General features: G+C 38.2%; 1 protein-coding gene and 1 long non-coding RNA gene across 4 annotated transcripts; both read left to right on the forward strand.

Moving 5' to 3' along the window:
• The first annotated feature begins 1,151 nt into the window (after positions 1 to 1,151).
• vgll2a (vestigial-like family member 2a) lies at positions 1,152 to 14,448 on the forward strand. Of its 2 annotated transcripts, none has more exons than XM_082506965.1 (4): positions 1,152 to 1,387; positions 3,020 to 3,257; positions 6,095 to 6,592; positions 8,604 to 14,448. In XM_082506965.1, exons 1-4 carry the CDS (start codon positions 1,310 to 1,312, stop codon positions 8,645 to 8,647), a joined length of 858 nt encoding a protein of 285 aa, XP_082363091.1. In that variant the 5' UTR covers positions 1,152 to 1,309; the 3' UTR covers positions 8,648 to 14,448. The 2 variants fall into 2 exon arrangements, with proteins under 2 accessions (XP_082363091.1, XP_082363090.1); XM_082506964.1 differs by having other exon boundaries at positions 8,830 to 14,448.
• A 1,428-nt stretch (positions 14,449 to 15,876) lies between these two features.
• LOC309688601 lies at positions 15,877 to 18,945 on the forward strand. Of its 2 annotated transcripts, none has more exons than XR_014271122.1 (5): positions 15,877 to 16,158; positions 16,579 to 16,642; positions 17,001 to 17,153; positions 17,520 to 17,610; positions 18,194 to 18,945. It is a non-coding gene; the product is annotated as an uncharacterized lncRNA (long non-coding RNA). The 2 variants fall into 2 exon arrangements; XR_014271123.1 differs by having other exon boundaries at positions 16,607 to 16,642.
• The last annotated feature ends 401 nt before the right edge of the window (positions 18,946 to 19,346 follow it).

The raw sequence follows: 19,346 nt of genomic DNA on the forward strand, positions 1-19,346 counted from the left end.
ACATTGGCTTTGTAGATGTTAAATACACCAGATTAAATTAAAACCTGGTGAAGCTGCGTGTTACAGTAAGTCTATGAATTATGACTTTTTCTATTTTCTTTCATGTAGATCACACACAAGTCTACATATTTATACACACTCACACTGACATACCACCATACCGGGAACAAACTATCTGACCTTTGACCTCCAGAATTTGGGCAGCCGTTGAGGGATTGGGGAAGTTCATAGCTTTACATTCCACTCATTGGTTGGTTTCATTTGTTTACTCATTCAATTAGCAGGAAGCAGCAGTTGTTACATTCTCAACTGTGACTTCAACCACGAGGAAAACTTCAGCTGGGAGCAATGACAGCAGCTCTGCACCATCATACTCACCATAAAGTCTTACTGATGGAAGTTAACATAACCGACTTGTCAGGATAGTCTTTGTTTAACCCAGTATCACTGGGTATTACACAAATTTTTAATTTTGGGAAATATCATTTTCAAAAATCATGGTACTTATTATCCAACGTACAAAAGCAGAAACCTAATTTCCCATGTTTAAGAGAAAAAACTAAATAAAACCAAAACTTACAACTTGATATGGTGTTGATTATTGATTAGCATATTATTATTGTTAATAATGAAAATAAGAATAAAGACAAGTTACCAGGTAACCTGGTGCCACATAGGTTCCCCACAGACCCACCCCCAGTGTCTGGGTAAAAATACACCGCTCAAACACAGCATTAAAAGCCACATGTCTCCGTAAAGTGTCAGCCCATCGGGACACGGGACCTCTGAGGTCATCCTGTGGTGTATGGCAGAGTTACAGCAGGTCCTTTGGATCCTGCGTTTTAAAGTCTCACTTGGAAATTGGAAATAATGAAGGAAGGAGTTTTGTAAAAAATTTCCACGACTATGATTACAGAGTTTTCATAGAGCACAGTATAATAGTATAATTATCAAAAGTATAAGTGAAGATTTTTTCATTTTTTCCAGCAGACGCCTGAGCTCCACGCTTCAGCGGTGTCCTTTGGTTTTCGGTAATTAGAAGCCCATTAAGGCGGAGGCGGAGCTCTGTGCTCGGATTGGTAGGAAGGAGGTGTCAGAATGGGTGTGTGGCGGGAGGAGGAGGAGGAGGGTTGGAAGCTGTAGGGGTTCCCTTCAGTGTGAGTCCAGTGCGTAAAGAGCGCAGAGCGGCTCAGCGGAGAGAGTCTGAGAGTGTGCCGCTTTCCACCACTTCCTGGATTACTGTTTCAGCTCCGTCCGACCATACACGCTCTATCAATGAAGCTTGGTTCTTATCCGTGATTTCTTCGCCATGAGCTGCCTGGATGTGATGTACCAAGTGTTTGGTCCTCAGCCTTATTTCAGCTCCTACAGCCCCTATCACCACCAGGTACGGAACACACAGACATAAAGTGTTTTATAAGACTTATGTCTTCACTTTAGGCTGCAAGCCACATGCAGAAACTTTATTTAAAGTCAATAAAACTTTATTACGCATAAATCCAAAAGATAAAGGCCATTAAAGCGCACAACCTAAACTTACAGCCCTTAAAAGCACTCTTTAAAAACAGCGCGCATTTAAAAATGTGTTAAACAGACAGTTAATCACCGCTTAGGATCTTATAAAAATGACTGTATCACTGCGCTACCTGCTGCAAGGCTCAAACTCGCTACACAAAACGTAAAGTGTAGAGAAGTTTCAAACTCAATTTTGCGTCAACAGTTTATGTTGTTTGCATTTATCTCACTGTTAAGTTACCTCATAGGTTATATATGTGGTATAGAGTCAATTGCAGTATTAGATAAACATTCTAATTTAACGTGGTCAAAAGTACAACTAAAATAAAATAATAATAAAAAAGATTTAATGAAGACTCATTTGCTTTACAATCTTTTATCTCTTTACTTGTTTTAAAATGTATTTATTTATTTATGTATTTATTTTCTTGCTTTAAAATATTTTTATGTGTGCTATTCAGACTGCAACAGACATTATTTGCTACTCGGGTTTTATCTTTAAGTGCAGTTGTTAAAGTAACATCAGTAAGTTTAAAGTAATATTGTCACTTTTTGAAAGTATATCTCAGATTGTTTTCAGCTTAAATGTCCTTCATCTACTAACAAAACTTTTCATATTATATTTGCTTCTGTCAGTGGGACCTCTGAAGCCTGCAAGGGTCATAAGTTAGAGAGTGACTAGTTTTAAACAGGCTTTTCTAGACCTGTTAAAGAGCTTCTTTTTTTACTCTCAGTCAACATCTACACATATTTCGCATAGTGCTACAACTCACTTTGTCTGGTCTAAACAGCCTGGGGATGAGCCTGTTCCAGCTACACCACATGATTATAGTCTAGATTTTCAGTGCTTGCTAGACAGCAAATTCTAATCCTTTATTTTGTTTAGTCATTTAAACTGAATTTATCATATAACACAGTAATTATATATTCAATTCAATTCAATTGTATTTATATAGCACCAAATCACAACAAAAGTCGCCTCAAGGCGCTTCATAGATACAGAGAAAAACCCAACAATCATATGATGCCCTGATGTTACTTAAGTCGTTTACATATTGTTTTAACACTATTATTGATATATTTTTATTTATTTATTTGTAATTATCAGTTACTATGCACACATTTAATACATTATTATATTTTAAAACGACCATTTACTTCACATGTTGATAATATCAGCATGTTCCAGTTTATTCATTCATACCTGGAAGTATTAGCTGGTTTTTTTTTTTTTTTTAAATGACCAAAAACTGCAAAAAACGTTATTTTTTAAATTTCAAAATTAATGCCAAATTTGTAAGTTATTATAAAGTTTAAGACAATGCAGTCTCAGACAAGCAGATGCTAACTGGGTTCCTTTATCTTCCTCTAAAACCTGCTGTGTCCTTATAGAAATATATTTTTGATGTCAAATGTCATGTCAATACAAAAAATTATATATGCATCAGAAGCATGAGTATATTGTTTTATTACAATCATATAAATATATCTGTGTCCTTTTTAGAAGTTGGCTTTGTATTCCAAAATGCAAGACCACCAGGACAGCAGCAGCCGGCTTGGCCCCCCGGCGATCAAAGAGGAGGACAAGGAGCTGCCGCCCGGTGCCGAGTACCTGAGTTCCCGCTGTGTCCTCTTCACTTACTTCCAGGGCGATATCAGTGCGGTGGTGGATGAACACTTCAGCCGAGCTCTCAGCCAGACGAGTGCATACCCCGCGTCGAGCAGCCACAAGGCCGTAAGAGGTGTGTAGTATTTCTTTTTGTATATATGTATGTATACATACACACACATATGTGTGTATTAGTGGATTATTTTGTCAGTATTTTGAGAATTGTAGGCAACATTTCTCAACATTTCACATTTCTACTCATGAAATGCCTTAATATTCTCAGGTTGTGTGGTGTGTGATCTTTTTTCTGATGTTGACATTGGCGGACTCAGCGTTGTGGCCCTTTTCCACTGGTGATACTTAAATATTCCTGCATATTTGCCACTTATTTCTTTTAGTGGAGTTTTATGCTGCTTTTCATTGTCTTTAAATATTAAAGTGATTGAGTAGAATCAATTATGCCCCAGGCATCTATTTACATGCACTGGTGTGATATTTTTAAATGTGTAATGCCAACTTTTTATAGTGGTTTTTTTTTTAGGAATTGTCCATGTGTATAGAAAGGATAATGGAAAGTTGTGTGTCACGTATGTCCCCAAACGTGTGTATGTCTTTAAAATAGTAGGATTGATTTTAATGCCACCTTTTGATGTGAACCATCACTAACAATGATGAAAGCTGCTATTTAACTTTAGTGGTAGAAAATTACAAGTGAAATAACTGATTGTATCTATTAAATATAGGAAACATACATATGATAAATACAAATAGTACGATAAGTAGGTATTCAATAAGTAGGCGTAATTCAGCCTGTTCTTGTGAATAAAAAGAAGAATTTAGTCTATAAAGAAACGCCTCTGAAACAGCTTTCAGATTATTTAGAGGGAGAGACGTGTTTCATATGCACCACAAGTGTGATAATGGTCCATTGTGCAAATATCTTAAAATGAAAACAGAAGTTTTACTGACTATTACAGTAAAATCACATAAATAGAATCATTTTTTATTAAAAAAAAACCCCATCATGCTCAACATAATTATATGTTGTGTCCTTCTAAGGGGGGAAAAAGTTTTTAATTGAGCCTTGACTTTGCATTTTCCGAGGAAAATTCAGTGGAATAATCCTGCTTCAACACTACCGTGACTTCATCAGAGTCAGAGGCCCAATTACAATCTGGCAGCTACACCCCCCTCCCTGCATGCTTTCAGTCCCTTTGCGCCTTTGCGTGGACGGTCCCCTACATTAAGTGCTATTCCAAACCAATTAGCCTTGAGTGGAAGTGGGTTATAAACCCACCAAAGCCAAAGCTGCACCAGTGCAGGCTTACTAACCACACTCTGTGAAGGAAATGAAATTGAAACGGAGCAGTTGTATTTTCCAATAAGTAATGGACCCGATCTTAATACATCCAGACACTCCAGATGCTGATTGCAAGTTCCTGTTTTGAGCTGAGAAAGGCGAGAACATCCCAGAGGTTGCCGCTACGATTCTACCATATCCATTAATTAAGCGATCCTTCAGCAGCCACAAGTGTGACTCTTCGTGGAGTTACACTTGTGACGGAGCGGGAGTGTGAAGGGGCCGGATTGGAATTGGACCAGAGAGCACAAAAACACAAAGCAAACTGATGATCAACCCACGCCTGATCTAATTGGTTTAGGATAGAATTCTCAGGAAGTAATAAATCCAAGGCGGGGGGTTGCCATAATTGGTGCCCAAGTGCAACGTCCCCAACAAAATAAGAGAAAGGAGACAATGCAGATAAAAATACTAAAATAATTCAGTGAATTTTAGTCCCAAAGGAAATATGAGAATGAAATAACTCAACTACACCTGAGCACTCATGTCTGAATTTGTATTTTTTATTGTGTAAACTATGGCAACGAAAAAGAGATGATAACAAAAACATATGACAATATGTTAAGAAATCCACATTGTGTTGCTGCCAGTTATCTGATTTGGAGTGATTTAAATATATGCAACAACAGGAATACCTTTACAGGGTCAGATTAAAGATGGTGAGAGCTACATATTTATCCAAAGATATAAATTCAGTGCACAATTAAAAGTATTTGCCAGGAATTTTCTCATTAATTTTTTTGTATATCGCTTTTAATGACATTACATCTATCACAGGTTTCGCTGAAGTGAAATCCTTTTTAGGGTCACGTTAACCGGTGATTCTTTCCATCAGCTAAAGAATTAAAAGAAACTGAATTGGTATCCCCATTAATATTCAGTTTTAGCTGTGTAAACATAAAGGGATGATAAAAGCCGACATAAAAGGATTCATTCCTTTATTATTTTTGAAATCTATGCTGAATTGAGTTGCTTTTCCTTTCTTCCCGTTTAGCAAACACTTTTTAAATCCAGCACCTTTATGTAAGTTTTATTAGCAAAAAAATGACCGATTGTGAGTGAGGAAGGAATTTACATTGTCGTACCATTTTGTAACAAAACTTACTATCCTCAAGCCTCACAATTATTATTATTATTATTACTCAGCAGCGCTTGCTTTAAAATTGCATCGACTATTTTGCAGTCATTGATTATCTTGTACATAAAATATCAGAAAAATGTGAGAAATGACCATCACAAATACCACATTGCCAAGGACACAGCTTCAAATTACATTTTTAAACTGTCTAAAAAAACTAACTGATTCCACTTGCAGTGATATTAAAGAAAGAAAAGCAGCAAAATTCACATTAAAGGAGCTGAAAAGACTGTATTTTATGCTTTTTTGCCTTAAAAAGATGATCAATAAGTTGCGATAAATTCAATACGCATACCATAAATTATGACGCTAAAAAAATGATCCTTGTTTCAAAACAACAGTCAAGAATGAACCTTCAACCACAATGTGTTAACATTATTCAAGCTACATACGTTTTAAAAGTCTAAATAAGTAGGTGTGTCATACTTATGAAATGAGTTTCCTTCATTAATGTGCATTTCTATCTTCACAGATGGATCCTTTCCTATGAGCCAGAGAAGTTTCCCTCCGTCTTTCTGGAACAGTTCCTACCAGCCGTCAGTCTCCTCCACACTGGGCAGCGCTCTGTCGGCTCCCCACACAGAGCTCTCCTTTCCAGGTGACCCTTACTCCTCTGCCTCCCTGCACAGCCACCTCCACCAGCCCAGCCCCGATGCCTGGCACCCATCCCACCACCACCACCATCACCACCATCACCCTTACTCGCTAGGAGGTGCTATAAGCACCCAGAGCTCAGCTTACCCACGTCCAGGTGTTCACGAGATGTACGGCACAGCGTTCGACCCACGCTACGGCTCGCTGCTGGTGCCGTCAGTGAGGTCGCACCACCGCCTGACGTCCGGCAGCTCGGTACCGGGGCCCAGTGGCTCTCCCTGTGACCTCGGGGGTAAAGGGGAATCGGGGACGGGGTCGACCTGGAGCGGTGCCTTCACGGGGGCAGGAACAGAGATTGGACTGAACATGGACACAGGTACTGCCAATTTTGAAGTCGATTTATTTTAGGATCTGCATAGAAAACTGCATCTTCTGTCCTTTAGGTAACAGAAAATTCAACTCAAGTGGGCACTTGAGCTAAAATAGACAGAAAAAAGAAGAAACAGCTGGATGATGAACAGGAGGATCTCTCCTCATCAGAATTGCAACAACTGTCATATGCACTAAACAAATAGAACTAACAAAAGGCTGAACTGCAGCACACACATTCTGCACAGTTATGACAAAATGACTTTTACACCAGCTTTTTAGTCAGCAGCCTATTTTTAGTAAAACAGTGATAAAACAATGATGAGCTTTGTGCTTGGGGAAGAGAGGCCCAGCAATTCAACAACCAAGTTTAATCAAAAATCTAAAATATTTTTGTTTGAGTAGAACCGCTTTCTTTGTAAAATAGTTCCGAACCAAGCACTGGAAGGTAAATTTTGCAATAAAAAAACCCTCAATTTAATTTTTGGATATCTTCTTGTCATCGCATAAGTTAAAAATAATCTTTTAACATGCAAAATTTAACATTTTTAGATAGCTAAAGTTATTTGAATCCTATTTAAGGCCTCAGCTTTCAGATTAAGATGTATTATGCTTTCTCTATTAATGCTCTCTAAGCTTTTGTTATGAAACAATGCAAACTTCATGAATGGTTAGAGAAGAAAAACGAATTAATGGCAGAATCCTGCAGTGGATAAGGTTTAGTCTGCTTGCTTTGCCTCAGGGGTCGATGGCCAGTATTTTGGTGAGTTGTGATGAGGCCCTCAAATTGCATGTCGGCTGGTCATTGTTTACTTAAAATGTTAGCTTAAATAAAGAGAGACCTGTTATGTTTTTCTTTATTGACTGTCATACATATTTTTGTCAGTATATGAGCCAAAAGCTCAGGTTTAATACTGCTAAACACTTGATTTTTGAAAGTTCTTCCTAGTTTTAGGAATGAGTGTGGATATCCAAAAGAAATCCTAAAAGAAAGTTGGCTTAATCTGCTTGTGTAAATCATCCAAAACTACTCTAGTACTGAGTAATAATAGGACTGAGAACTCCTCGGATATCAAAGATCTCAGAAAGAGCACGACCTTTAATTGGAAATTGAGATAAAAATGTTTTCCCACACTAAGAGATTCAAAGCAAACACAGAAGAATAATTGTTTTATATTGATTTGTTGTTGTGAGGTTAGAACAGAACAGTCTTAATACAAATTGCAGATTGGATTGATTTAAATGCTGCGTCGCATTCTTCTCATTGGATTCGTTCACATTGTTAATTAGTATTGGTGAAAGACACCGAGAACAGACGTATCTGTGAAGTGTCAGTTACTGGATTTTTTTCTTTTAAATGCTGTTTGAGAAGAATGAAAGGCTCGGGAAAACTGTGTAATGAGATGCAAGGTTAACTTGTTATGGGACTGAAGTAATTGAAACAAAATCAATCAATTGAGCTTAAGATGTGAGCTTACACTTTGACTTCGAGTCGATGAAAACCACCCGTGAAAACCAGTAAGTGACATTCATATTGACACTGATATCAGTCTTTTAAATGGATTTTCTGCTGTCTATATTGACATGCTAAACCTTTGCTGCTTGTTTGTGCAGATGTTGAACTTGGTTTGTCAAAAAGCGCACTCATTTAGAAAACTAATTAATAAATGAGGCTGCTCTAGCATTCATTATAACCTTCTCTTTCTGTGTATCTCTCAATATCTAATTGGGGGGAAACAGCTTTAGTAACATACTGTGAAAAGCAGAATGAAATAACGTTCTGTTTCCCTGCCTGAGATCAACTTACACAAGTGGTTTAAACCAACAAACTGGCTGTCAATCAGCACCTTAACACCAGCTGTCAACTTTCTTTTCTGTTGCTGTCGCGCTTTCATCCCCCTCTGCCTCGGGCAGTTCCTTCTGCTTTTATCAACAGGGCATTTGCGCCTCGTTTTCTAATCTACCTTCTTTTCCTTCTCTGTCTTTTCTTTTCCTGCTTTTCTCTCCTTTTCTCTCAGGTCTGCCAGCACAGGATAAGAGCAAGGATTTGTACTGGTTTTAGAGACCACTGAGACCCCCCTCCCCCCTCTTCTTGTCTACTACTTTGGCTGTAGCCGCTTTCCTGCACTCCTGCTCTACTCTACTGCTGTTGTGGGATGACTGACAGATAAATTGACAGATAGACAAAAACAGTGAGGCAGCAGTTTCTTTTTCCTGCTGTAACGGCTTCTGGTTTACTTGCAGCTCTGTGTTACGGCGGACTGTGCAGCAGCAGTGCAGCCCTGCTGAGCTGAAGGGCAACAGTGTGGATACACAGCGAACATGGAAACAAAAGTGGACTCGCAGAGGGGAGAGAGAGAAAATATGATCTTGATGGATATGGACAAAGACAAGACTCTTTGTGCTTCTGTAACAGGCAGGGACAACATTCCTAAAGTGGAAAAAGTCTTTGGACAGACGGACAGAGACACATGTGCTGTCGGACTCCAAAGACTAGCGCCTGAAAGGACTTGGCAGGACTTGCCTCACTGGGGCAACTGGGCTCAGACACTAGGAGTGTGTTATGGCTGGAGGAAAGGCCACGCTGGTGTCACGGAGGCAGCACAGCAAGATTTTGGCTGAGAGCGAAGGGAGGAGGACAAACTTTTTGGGTATACATGGAGTAATGTTTCATCCGGCACAGCACAGTACACATTAAATGTAACCTGAATGAATGAATTTAAACTGATATCAAAAGATATTTAAGCCATGATTACAGCTTCAAACCTTAGAAATTTAAAGAGGCATATTTTTCCTGGCTTGTAGCGCTAAATATCCATCTTAACTGTTTTGATGTGAGATGCCCAGTTTTTTATACATCAGCTGCCTTCTCCTAAAATTGCACTAAGTGACAATGTGGTGTTTAAAGTGGCAGACATAGCAGCAGTACGTCATTCCAGAAAAAATGAGCACACCATATTTTTTTTAAATCCACCATCTAGAACTATTTCCTCTCTACCAAATTCAGGCCCTGTCTTTCAATGTGCCACATGGAAACTATGTTCAGCAGGTGTAGCTTGGCACGAAAAAAGCAAAACAAAACAGGCTTCTGGGTCATGATTTGTAGAAGGAGACACAATTGCAGTTTTTTAAAAATATCCACATTATTGGTGCTTTGAACACCACAAGATGAATGCTGTGTAGTTCCACTGAATTCAAGAGAAAGGCAGCTAGTATCTCCAAAACTGGGAAAATATGGGAAAATGTGTGAGGTTCCTTTAAGTGTGCTCATACATTTTAAAGATGAAGCAAACTGTTGTCTCATATGGCACTGTGCAAAGTTAGGGCTCAGTAACACAGACCTGAAGATCAATCAGTAATCCCCGCAACCTCTAGTCGTGAGGGACAAATGTGGATTCGTTGAGCCATTGGTGAATGGTTGCTTGTGGTTGGTGGCCACCACCAGGTAAATCGTTGCCCGGAGATGCTGACTCATCTGCAAAGACTTGCCATTCACTCGCCAGGATGTTGTGAAACTTAATAGTGTGAAGCTGGAACTGCCTTCAAAGTAAAAGTGACTTACTGCTGAAACCAACTCAGTTTAAAGTGCACAGTTTTTACTTTAAGGGCCAAAGGTCTCCATTTCAAATTTGCATCGCAGTTTTGACAGTTTCACTTTGCTTTTTGAGTAGTTGGCGAATGTTAACAGACAATTCAGCATGACTGAGGAGCTCTGCTTTTGACTGAAGCAATCGCAAGGAAGTTTTTAGTGCTGCACTGTATATCTCCATGTAACCATTTTGACATTACCAACCTCAAAAAAACAGCTTTCAGTCAAAATGCACACTTCAGCATAGCTAACCCGATGTCACCGCTTGGCGTCTAGGCCTGTGTCACTGAGGATTTAATATATATGACAATACCACAACAAAGATGTTGGAAAACAAATCAATATCTTTACAAAATGTTTTGTTTTTCTTTACATTTTTGATGGTTAATAACTGCAGATGGCTATGATTAACAGGATAGGAATGCAGACTTTGTTGCCTTTGAGTGTAGCAGATACACAGGCTGTTAGCTCAGTAAGCATAGATTTGATGATTCCAAAACATCTCAAGTGCATTTGGTTTAAAATTTAAAATGTTTTCATCAAGGTTACTGCAGGAGCATTACATGTTGCATTACGTGCTGAAATTATTACACCAATTATACTGCACCGTTTTGCTGCCTTTCTGTTTTATTTGTGTTTATACTGAAAATCTCAAGGTTCAGGAACTTGTGATGTTTAAAAATCACAAGTTCCTGTTTTCTTGGCATATTGAGCACATTGTTGGCCCTGACAGAAAAACCTCTTCCACCAACATGTGATGTAAAGGTCTCTAAACATTTTATTTGTAGTCCAAATTGAATCACACTTTAGGATAAATATCACACTTTTCAAACTTCACCAAATCAGTGCTTGCTTGAAAACGCTGCCAACTGCTTCTTCTTGGTCATAACCCAAACAAAAATAACCCAAAATACACTATTAAAGGGGACCTGTTATTGCTTTCTTTACTATTTTTGGTCATTCACAATAACTCACACATTTTTTTCTTTATGTTTTGCATGGAAAATTGGAAATAGGAGCAGTATAGTGGAGCATGTGCAAACACAAATGCAAAGTTTGGCCATTATGAAACAGCTTGAAAGTCAATATTTGGTATGACCACCTTAATTTTGTTTAAGACAGTGCACATCATGGCAGGAGATTTAAATTGTTGAGCTAGTAGGTCTTTGGGAATCACCTTGTTGGTGCAAAAATATGATTTTATTCCTTTTAAACTGTTATCTTTGGTGGTGTTTTTCATAGATTCAGCTATAGGAATGTGCTTATGCAGCAGCTTGCTACTAGCAAAGTGCCTACTGTAGATATACAATTTAAAACTGGTTCTTTGCTAGGTTGTTACTGTAGACACAACAGTGGTTAATGCTTTGAGTTAGGTGCCTTTTTATACTTGAACGATTTAAGGGTTCTCTGAAAATGGTCAGGTACAAGGACTGGACTAAAAATGAAAGAAAAAGCAGGAAAATGGCCAAAGAAAACAGTGATTCATGCAAAGCTACTCTGGTAGAGTCCAAGAATGAAAGTTCTGAGCTGTAAATAAGCATGATAGGTTCCCTTTACACAACGATAACTCATGTCACAGAAAATATACTGTGACATGGCGATACATTTACAGGTTAACTGAGACATTTGGTGTTGGTTGAAAAACCACTTAAAGTGGATTAAAGCATGTTGCCATGGTATATATTTAATGTAAAACTACTTGATGGGTCGAACTGCATAACCAGAGCCTTTTACCTACCGCTGATAGACTAGGAGGGACATTTCTACGACAGCAGCAGATTGACCTCTAAACTTCACTGCAGAGCGGACTGTGCTTACCTCTTTGTTATGAGCGTTTTATGAAACTGTATGGCTGTGTCAGCAAAAGAAATGTGAACTTCACACGAATGGCTGCTGAGTGAGAGAGAAAGAGTGGCGAAGTCTTTCAGATGAATGAGGAGAACGTCGGCTATTTGAGGCCACTTGACTCTTTCTCTCCCTCCTCTCATGCAGCTGTCATCGACAACTGCTCTTCAACTCAGCGAACACACACATGGACGCACACTGTCCTACTGTGCAGTGTCCGAGCCAGGCCCAGGGACTCGATAAAGGGAGCATTTAGTGTGAGCAGAGTCCCGCCCTACTGGGACAACTGGTGCGATGTAAGTAGAGGGAGCAGAGGACGAACACACAACTGTCAAAAGTAATTTGTGAGCTTGGATGTATGTACAGGCGTGTGTCTATTTCTATACTTACAAGGGTCACAATATCCAGCCAGCCTAAAAACTGACAACAATTCAGGCATCATTTTGTCGTTTGCACTCTGCTAATTGTAAGATGTGGATTATTCATAGGATTATACTAAAGGTTCAGGATAAATGGCATTATTTTATCTGGGTTTAAGTGAATTTGCTTACAGAAATACTGTGTGTGAGGCTGCAGCCTGATATAGCTTCTGTGTCCTATGTCTTTGATTTTCATTGTCCAAATTACACACAAGACAATTTGCTTAAATGTAATGAACATGGCTTAGTAGTGAAGTCTGTTTCTGTCCTGCATGGTCCACGGGAAGTATCTGGTTACACTGGGAAGTGGATCAGAAAACTTGTTTTGAGCCTTCTCTTAAACAAACGCTAACAGAAACTTGGTGGCAGTCTCCTGAAAAGGTAAAGTTAGCAGTTGGTTAACAGCATAAATTTGTATAGTTAACCGAAATTAAAACTGACCAAAGAATCATAAACCATTTCAGTGTAACCCCATCAAATGGATTACACTGAAAATAAGCTAATAAAATAAGCTGAAAGTAAGTTTAAAAAAGATTTCACATGTTTTTCCTTATTTTCTGTTATATATACATACAGTTAAAATTGGGAATGTTCACATTCACCAAGGCTGTGGTTCAAATAATGAGGTCAGCATGTGAACAAGTAATCCATGTGAGCCAAAATCTCAGGCTTCAGTTTCAGGCAGTTTTTTTCTTCTCCTGGTATGAGATCAAAAAGACTGGATATCGCTAATGTGGCCATCTGCTGTTAAACCTTTATGTTTAAAAGAAGCAGCAAAGAGGAAAAACAATAGATAAATTGGCTTGTTTCAGACAGAGGATCATCTGAGAGAGGATTGTTTCAAACTACAAAGCTTTTCTAGTAAAGTGCTTATGTTTCTCAGTCAGTGGCTCATTCATTAGCTTCTTGACTTCCAGCTGAATTTCTTCCACAATTATAGATGTTCAGCAGGGAAAGTTTTACGGGACACTTGCCACCTTGAATTCACTGATTCCTCCATGCAATTTGAAACCACCCCGGCCTCCTCATTATGTACTCTTGGCATTGTTGACTTAGCATGGTTCTCAAATTTTTCAGAGATGCCCTCCTTGAAAAGCTAAGAAACACTCCCCCTGTCTTCTCTCTCCAGCTGTGCAAATTTTATTGATAATCTACAACCACAGGGGCACAACAAATAAAAAAAATCATGTTAATTTGACCGCCAACATACTAATAACATAAAGTAAATATTTATTAAGGCAGGAGAAAGTTTGTCCCTGCTGATATCAAGCTAGATCACAGCGTTTTCCATCTGTCCAGCCACATTTGCTACTGTAGGTCCCATCTAAATTCACTAAACAAATTTCCCACGTGTGGGACTAATAGAGGTTATCTTATCTTATCTTATCTTATTGTTTTGGATTTTTGTTTTTTAATAAACACAAAAGAACTTTTCTTGAATGTGCCACGCTTTTTTTTAACCAGCTGTTTTTGGCTATAATACTTCCTGGAGGAAGAATGCAGGTCTCAGACCTCTTGCAGCTTTACATCTTGTTTTGGCTGTGTTTTTATTAAAAACAGCAAAAAAAGGAGAAAAAAAAAAGCATTTGTCAGGCCAGTAATGCATTTAAAACAAGTCCTTACAAGAATAGCAATGTGTTATTTTGCATCGTGTGTATCTGTGTACGTCTGAAGTGACCACCTCTGCAGCCATTTATGTGAAACTGTGAAATACTACTCTGTCATTTTGTAAAATACCGTTTTCCGGGTACATTCTGTAAATCAACAGCCACAGCATGCAGCAGTGTTCTCTGTGAATATATTGATATATGACCTGAAGTATTGTTTCTGTCAATCTTGCTCCAGTGTAAAGTCTTTGTTTGTATTTGCTTTCTGCCTGTAACTATAAAGTGACAGCTCTGTCAGGTTCAAAGATGTATTGGCTCTCTCCTCAGTGACTGCTGCTCTCTTATTTTCTTCAAGCAGTGAAATGCCAAAAAGGTTTGAACAGAGTTTACTGCTGAATAAATAAAGCACTGTTCAACATTAAAAAGCTTGCTTGTTGTTAGCTGTCCACTCACATTATCTATTTACTGTTGAGACTACTTGTGAAGCTTCTGTCTGTCTGTCTGTCTGTCTGTCTGTCTGTCTGTCTGTCTATCTATCTATCTATCTATCTATCTTATAAGCATCTCAAATAAGCAGTTTCCTCCATAACCCATGCACGAATTATTCTATATTCTATGCTCTCTTCCTTTTCTGTGTGTGCGTATGTAAAATATTTATTGCATTTTCTAACTTTTTTATTACAAACTGGTGTGAGATTGTGTTTCAACTGCCCCCACTCCCCAAAACGAAGACTTGGCCTGTACTCAAGGCTGCGGGTTTTATTCCCACTATCCACTCTATGTACTTCCCCCACTCTCCGTGTTTTCCTTCATGTTATTCCACTGACAATATCTGATAACACGAATTTCCTGGTTTTCTGCTTCTCTGCTTTGCTTTCATCGTTGCAAAAAGCAGAGACGAGATCTTTTTCTTTCCTTTTGGAGTTAATGTATGACAAACTCCAGCTTGCACTGGGGTGGTTTGCAGCTGAGTGTCACGTCTAAGGCCACGGTTCTCCACTGTGAAAGAGTGGAAAGTGTAGTAAAATTTACACCACTAAATATGAGAATTATAATCCTGAAAATTCTACATTTTTACTATTATTTTCTATTAGAATTAAAACCGAGAGGTTTGTAAACCTATTGGAGGCTTTATTAGTTTTATCCACTTAAACCTTTTTATTATCTACGTTTTTGATTCTCATATTCCACAAAGACCCTCCCAGCTCTGCTTCTGAAACGCTGGCATTCACTGCCTGGTTAGTGTTAAGGTTGGCCACTCATTGTCAGAGTAAGGGTGAATATTGTGGAAATACAAACGAGTGGCAGGACGGAAATAAGCGTCATGTCAGCAAAATCATCAATATGAATATTTTACTACAAATATTTAACCTTTGGGAATTTTATTTACTAAAGAGAAAATCGATTAATTTTGGACCCTGTTATGTTTAGAATATTTTCTTTGACTTGGGATCATGGATTTACTGAGAGCCGGATACAGTGATGCAGGGATTAGATTGTTGTAGCCCAAGTGGGAATTGAATTTAGTGAAATTTAATTGGAGGGGATACTTTTGGATAGATGTAGTGCTTAAAAGCCCATTTCCAATGTAATGGATGATTAAACGACTAAAAAGTGATTAAAACTGAACATCTGAAAAAACAACTCTTCTGGTTTTTCAGGACGGTAAAGAGAAAGCTCGTCTTTTAATGTTGTGACTGTCGACCAAAAAATCTGATTCAAATTCCTCGCAGTGCTCCTAACCTGACTGACCTGATTGTGCCCAGTTGATAAAAGCCATTCAGTGAAGTAAGCAATGTTTGTGTTGCTTTTCTGAAACTCCACACTGAAAAAAAGGGACTGGCCATCTCTTGGATTTATGTAAGCATCTTGCATGCATTTAACACAATTGCCTCATGTTTTAAAGTTAAATGTAACTATATAGTGTAAAAACTACATGATATGCAGAAAGGGTGTATTAAATTGTTCATATCATGTTCAGGTGAAGTAAGTCAATAAGATAGCAACGTTAAATCTCGTGAAACCACGCGTGATTTCATCTCGCGGGCTTTGGATCGTGGTTTAAAAAAGGCATCCATCTCAGTCAAGTCGAGCAGCCAACTCTACGTTTTTGGTATGTCTTGATTTTTTGAATTCATTTTTACCATATTTCAGCCAAATGTAGTTAAACGTCTAGAGTGTCGCCATGTAACATGCTAAAAAAGAGCCGTTAGCTTATTTGCTGTTTTATCTGTTGTCAAAGAATTGGCGCTTTTTCATTTGAATTTGTCTTTGGCACAAGAGCCGTAATATCACATTAAACCTAATTACGAGGCACTCATAACATAATTTGGTTTTCTGTGTGAATAGATTTGTCAACTGACTCTTCAGTTACATTGTGTATTTACTGCACCGTGGTGTTAGTGAGATTTTGGACATTGAACAGCTTTAGCTAATATCATCAGCGGCATTATGCTAGCTTACATCCCTACCCCTCCTGCCCTCACCTGCTGTCCTTTTGTTTTTGTTTTTGTTTTTGTTGATGCACATTGAGAGATGACCTCTATTCTGCATTTCACCAGGAGTCAGCTGATGGATTGTGGGTTCAAGGTGTTATGGTAAGAAAGTATATTCTATTTTCGTTTCTGTAACTTAATTATAATAGGTTTTTTATAATTATTAGGTGCATGCATACTCACCCTATTAATACAACTGAGAGATCCAAAATCTGCCATAGGTTTAACTTATACCTGTATGTATTGCCAGAAAGGTGATTACTGGACTCGCATTAATGCACACTTGAACTGAAATGAGGTTGTAACTTGTGGGTTGTTGGGTTGCAAATCAGAAACAAACATCTTTGGATTTTTTTTAATCCCATAAGATCTGGAAACACAGTTTTTATTCAACAAAACATTACTGATTAACCAAGCACAGTGCCTGCTGTTATTTCAAAATAATTTTATGTCATTTCAGATAAAATGCAGCATTCCAGTGCATCCCAACCATGCCTTTACACTCAAGGTTTCTGACGGAGCTGAGTTTTTCTCTGACAGTCTGCTGAAAGTGTTTGCAAAGTGATCGGGGGAACAGGGCACAAAGCTAAAGGATGTAGCTGCCATAATGACAGTAAGAACTTTAAAATTCTTTAACTACAAAGTGTATATGTATTGCATTAGGTCAGTAAAAGATTTTTATGCTACATCCATTGAAACAGTCAACTATTACCTGTGAGTAATGATTCCACTAAAAGGATGCCATAATTTTCGTCATGCATTTACTGGCCCACTGAGAAAAAATTATCTTTTTTTAAAAATAAATGTTCTGGAAACTATATATCCATAAAGTTGATGTCAAACAGGAACTTTTGATATTGCTTTGTAGATGCTGGTGTTGCATGTTGACTGGTTTAAAAAGTCAAGAGTTTTTGTCTGGGATCATTTTCTTCTGTGCTACTGAAAAGTTCACAAATCTCTGTTTTCTTTGTTATAATAGTCAAGGATGACATTAATGCTCGGAGTCCCTCATCAAAGTGCTCCGCATCTGTGTGAAAGACAATTGCAACATCTTTGTGCAGGAGTTCATGGTGAGTGTTTTATGAGTAGATTGTGGCTTTGCAACATTTAAAAATGCATTTAGTTATCCACTTGATCCTCATTGGACTGGTTAGGACCAGTAGTCCTCTTTAATAATTTGAAGTTCACATGAGGCCTGGTAGTGAAGCCCTTGAGGCCCCATCCCCACCCCTGTATTAGGGGTCACATCAGTGTGAAAAAACTTTAAATTTGTCATTCTAATGAACAAAGGAAAATCCCACCAATATTTATATTAGCTTTTGTTTGAAAAAATGACCAACTGACCAACAGCTAACCAAATTGTGGGGCTGAAAGTCTAAATTCTAACATCTTCTGAGTGACATAACCTGGATTTCTGATGGACCGGTGTCTTTCTAACAAAAACTAATGTAAAGCATTTGAAATTATTATGTTTTTCACCCTCTCTTAGAAACTCTGTTAGACCATGAATGGCAGCATGGCAGGCCACTCTTTGGCTATAGCTATTTACTATGTTGCTTGCATTGGTTTAAATTACTCTAACATTAGAACTGGTAGATTCAAAAGAGATGAGTTTAAAAAGGAATCTTAAAGAAATGTTTTGTGTTTAACCAGGACTTGACTGAGGCCACTGCACAGATTGAGAAAACCACAATGAACATCTGTCTCCAGAGGATGCGGCAGGCAATGACTTTTCTGATGTTGTTCTTCAAGATCTGGATAACGTGACCTTTGCAGTAGCCATGCTGTTTGGACCTTTTTTATTCCTTCAACATGAGCTACCCATCACAACTCTGCTACACTTTTGAGGTGATTCAATGGGTGGTAATGGAGTTGGATGCAACTCAGCTCTCAAGAAAAGCTCACAACTAAGACAAAACTGCTCCTGCAACGAAGCTCACTGTTATGCATGTGAGGTGACCAGCTCTAGGTGAGAGGACATTTAAATCTCACACTTGTTCTGCTGCATTTTTGAAGCTCAATTCCAGGAACGGATCGCAGGGTTCATTTTTATATACTCTGCAACTGCCATGAGGACGAGCCGTTTTTTGTTGTTGTTTGTTTTTCCTTTTGCTCTGTACAAGTTCTGTTTGTCTGTTTGGCAGCATTTTTTAATTTCTCTTTGTATTTTTTCTTTCTTTTACTAGTGAAGAGATGTAGCGTGAACAGTTATACAGTCTAAATATCCCATATGGGTCGTGTGAAATGGTATTTTCAGTTTCATTCAGTTGAAGTAAAGAACGTTGAATATTTCTAAGTGTGCTGTTTTGAACCAAGATGTCACAGTATGATCAGTGCTGTAATTTTTGACAGTCACTGTATCAATGTTATTTTTGCGTCTCTTGAATAAAGGTTTTGACCTGCAAGTGCTAATTTCTTTAGTTATTGGGGTAAAATGGGAGGTGTTAATAGGAAGGTGTTTGCCAATTCAGTAACCTAATTTAATGTTAATGGAAACTAACATTACCTCAAATTGTTTAGTTATAATTGTTGTTTAACTGAATCTTGATGTCAGAGGCCTTAAATAGAATGTTTTGTATTGTTCTTTCCCAACATTTTTCAAAAGAAACAGTCCAATTTCTTTGCTGTGATTGATTCCAGAGAACACGGAAGAACTGACATTATTTAACTGTTGATTTATATAGATTCAGTAGAGGAGTAATGTCAGTTTAATTCTTTACCTACTGCAGTGAAATTAGACATTTTGTTTTGAAAGGTTACTGGTGGATGCCAGCAACCATCTTGGAAGAGAACAATACAATCTGTT

This window comes from Aulonocara stuartgranti (assembly GCF_965226115.1).
Source record: "Aulonocara stuartgranti genome assembly, chromosome: 15".
Classification (NCBI taxonomy): domain Eukaryota; kingdom Metazoa; phylum Chordata; class Actinopteri; order Cichliformes; family Cichlidae; genus Aulonocara; species Aulonocara stuartgranti.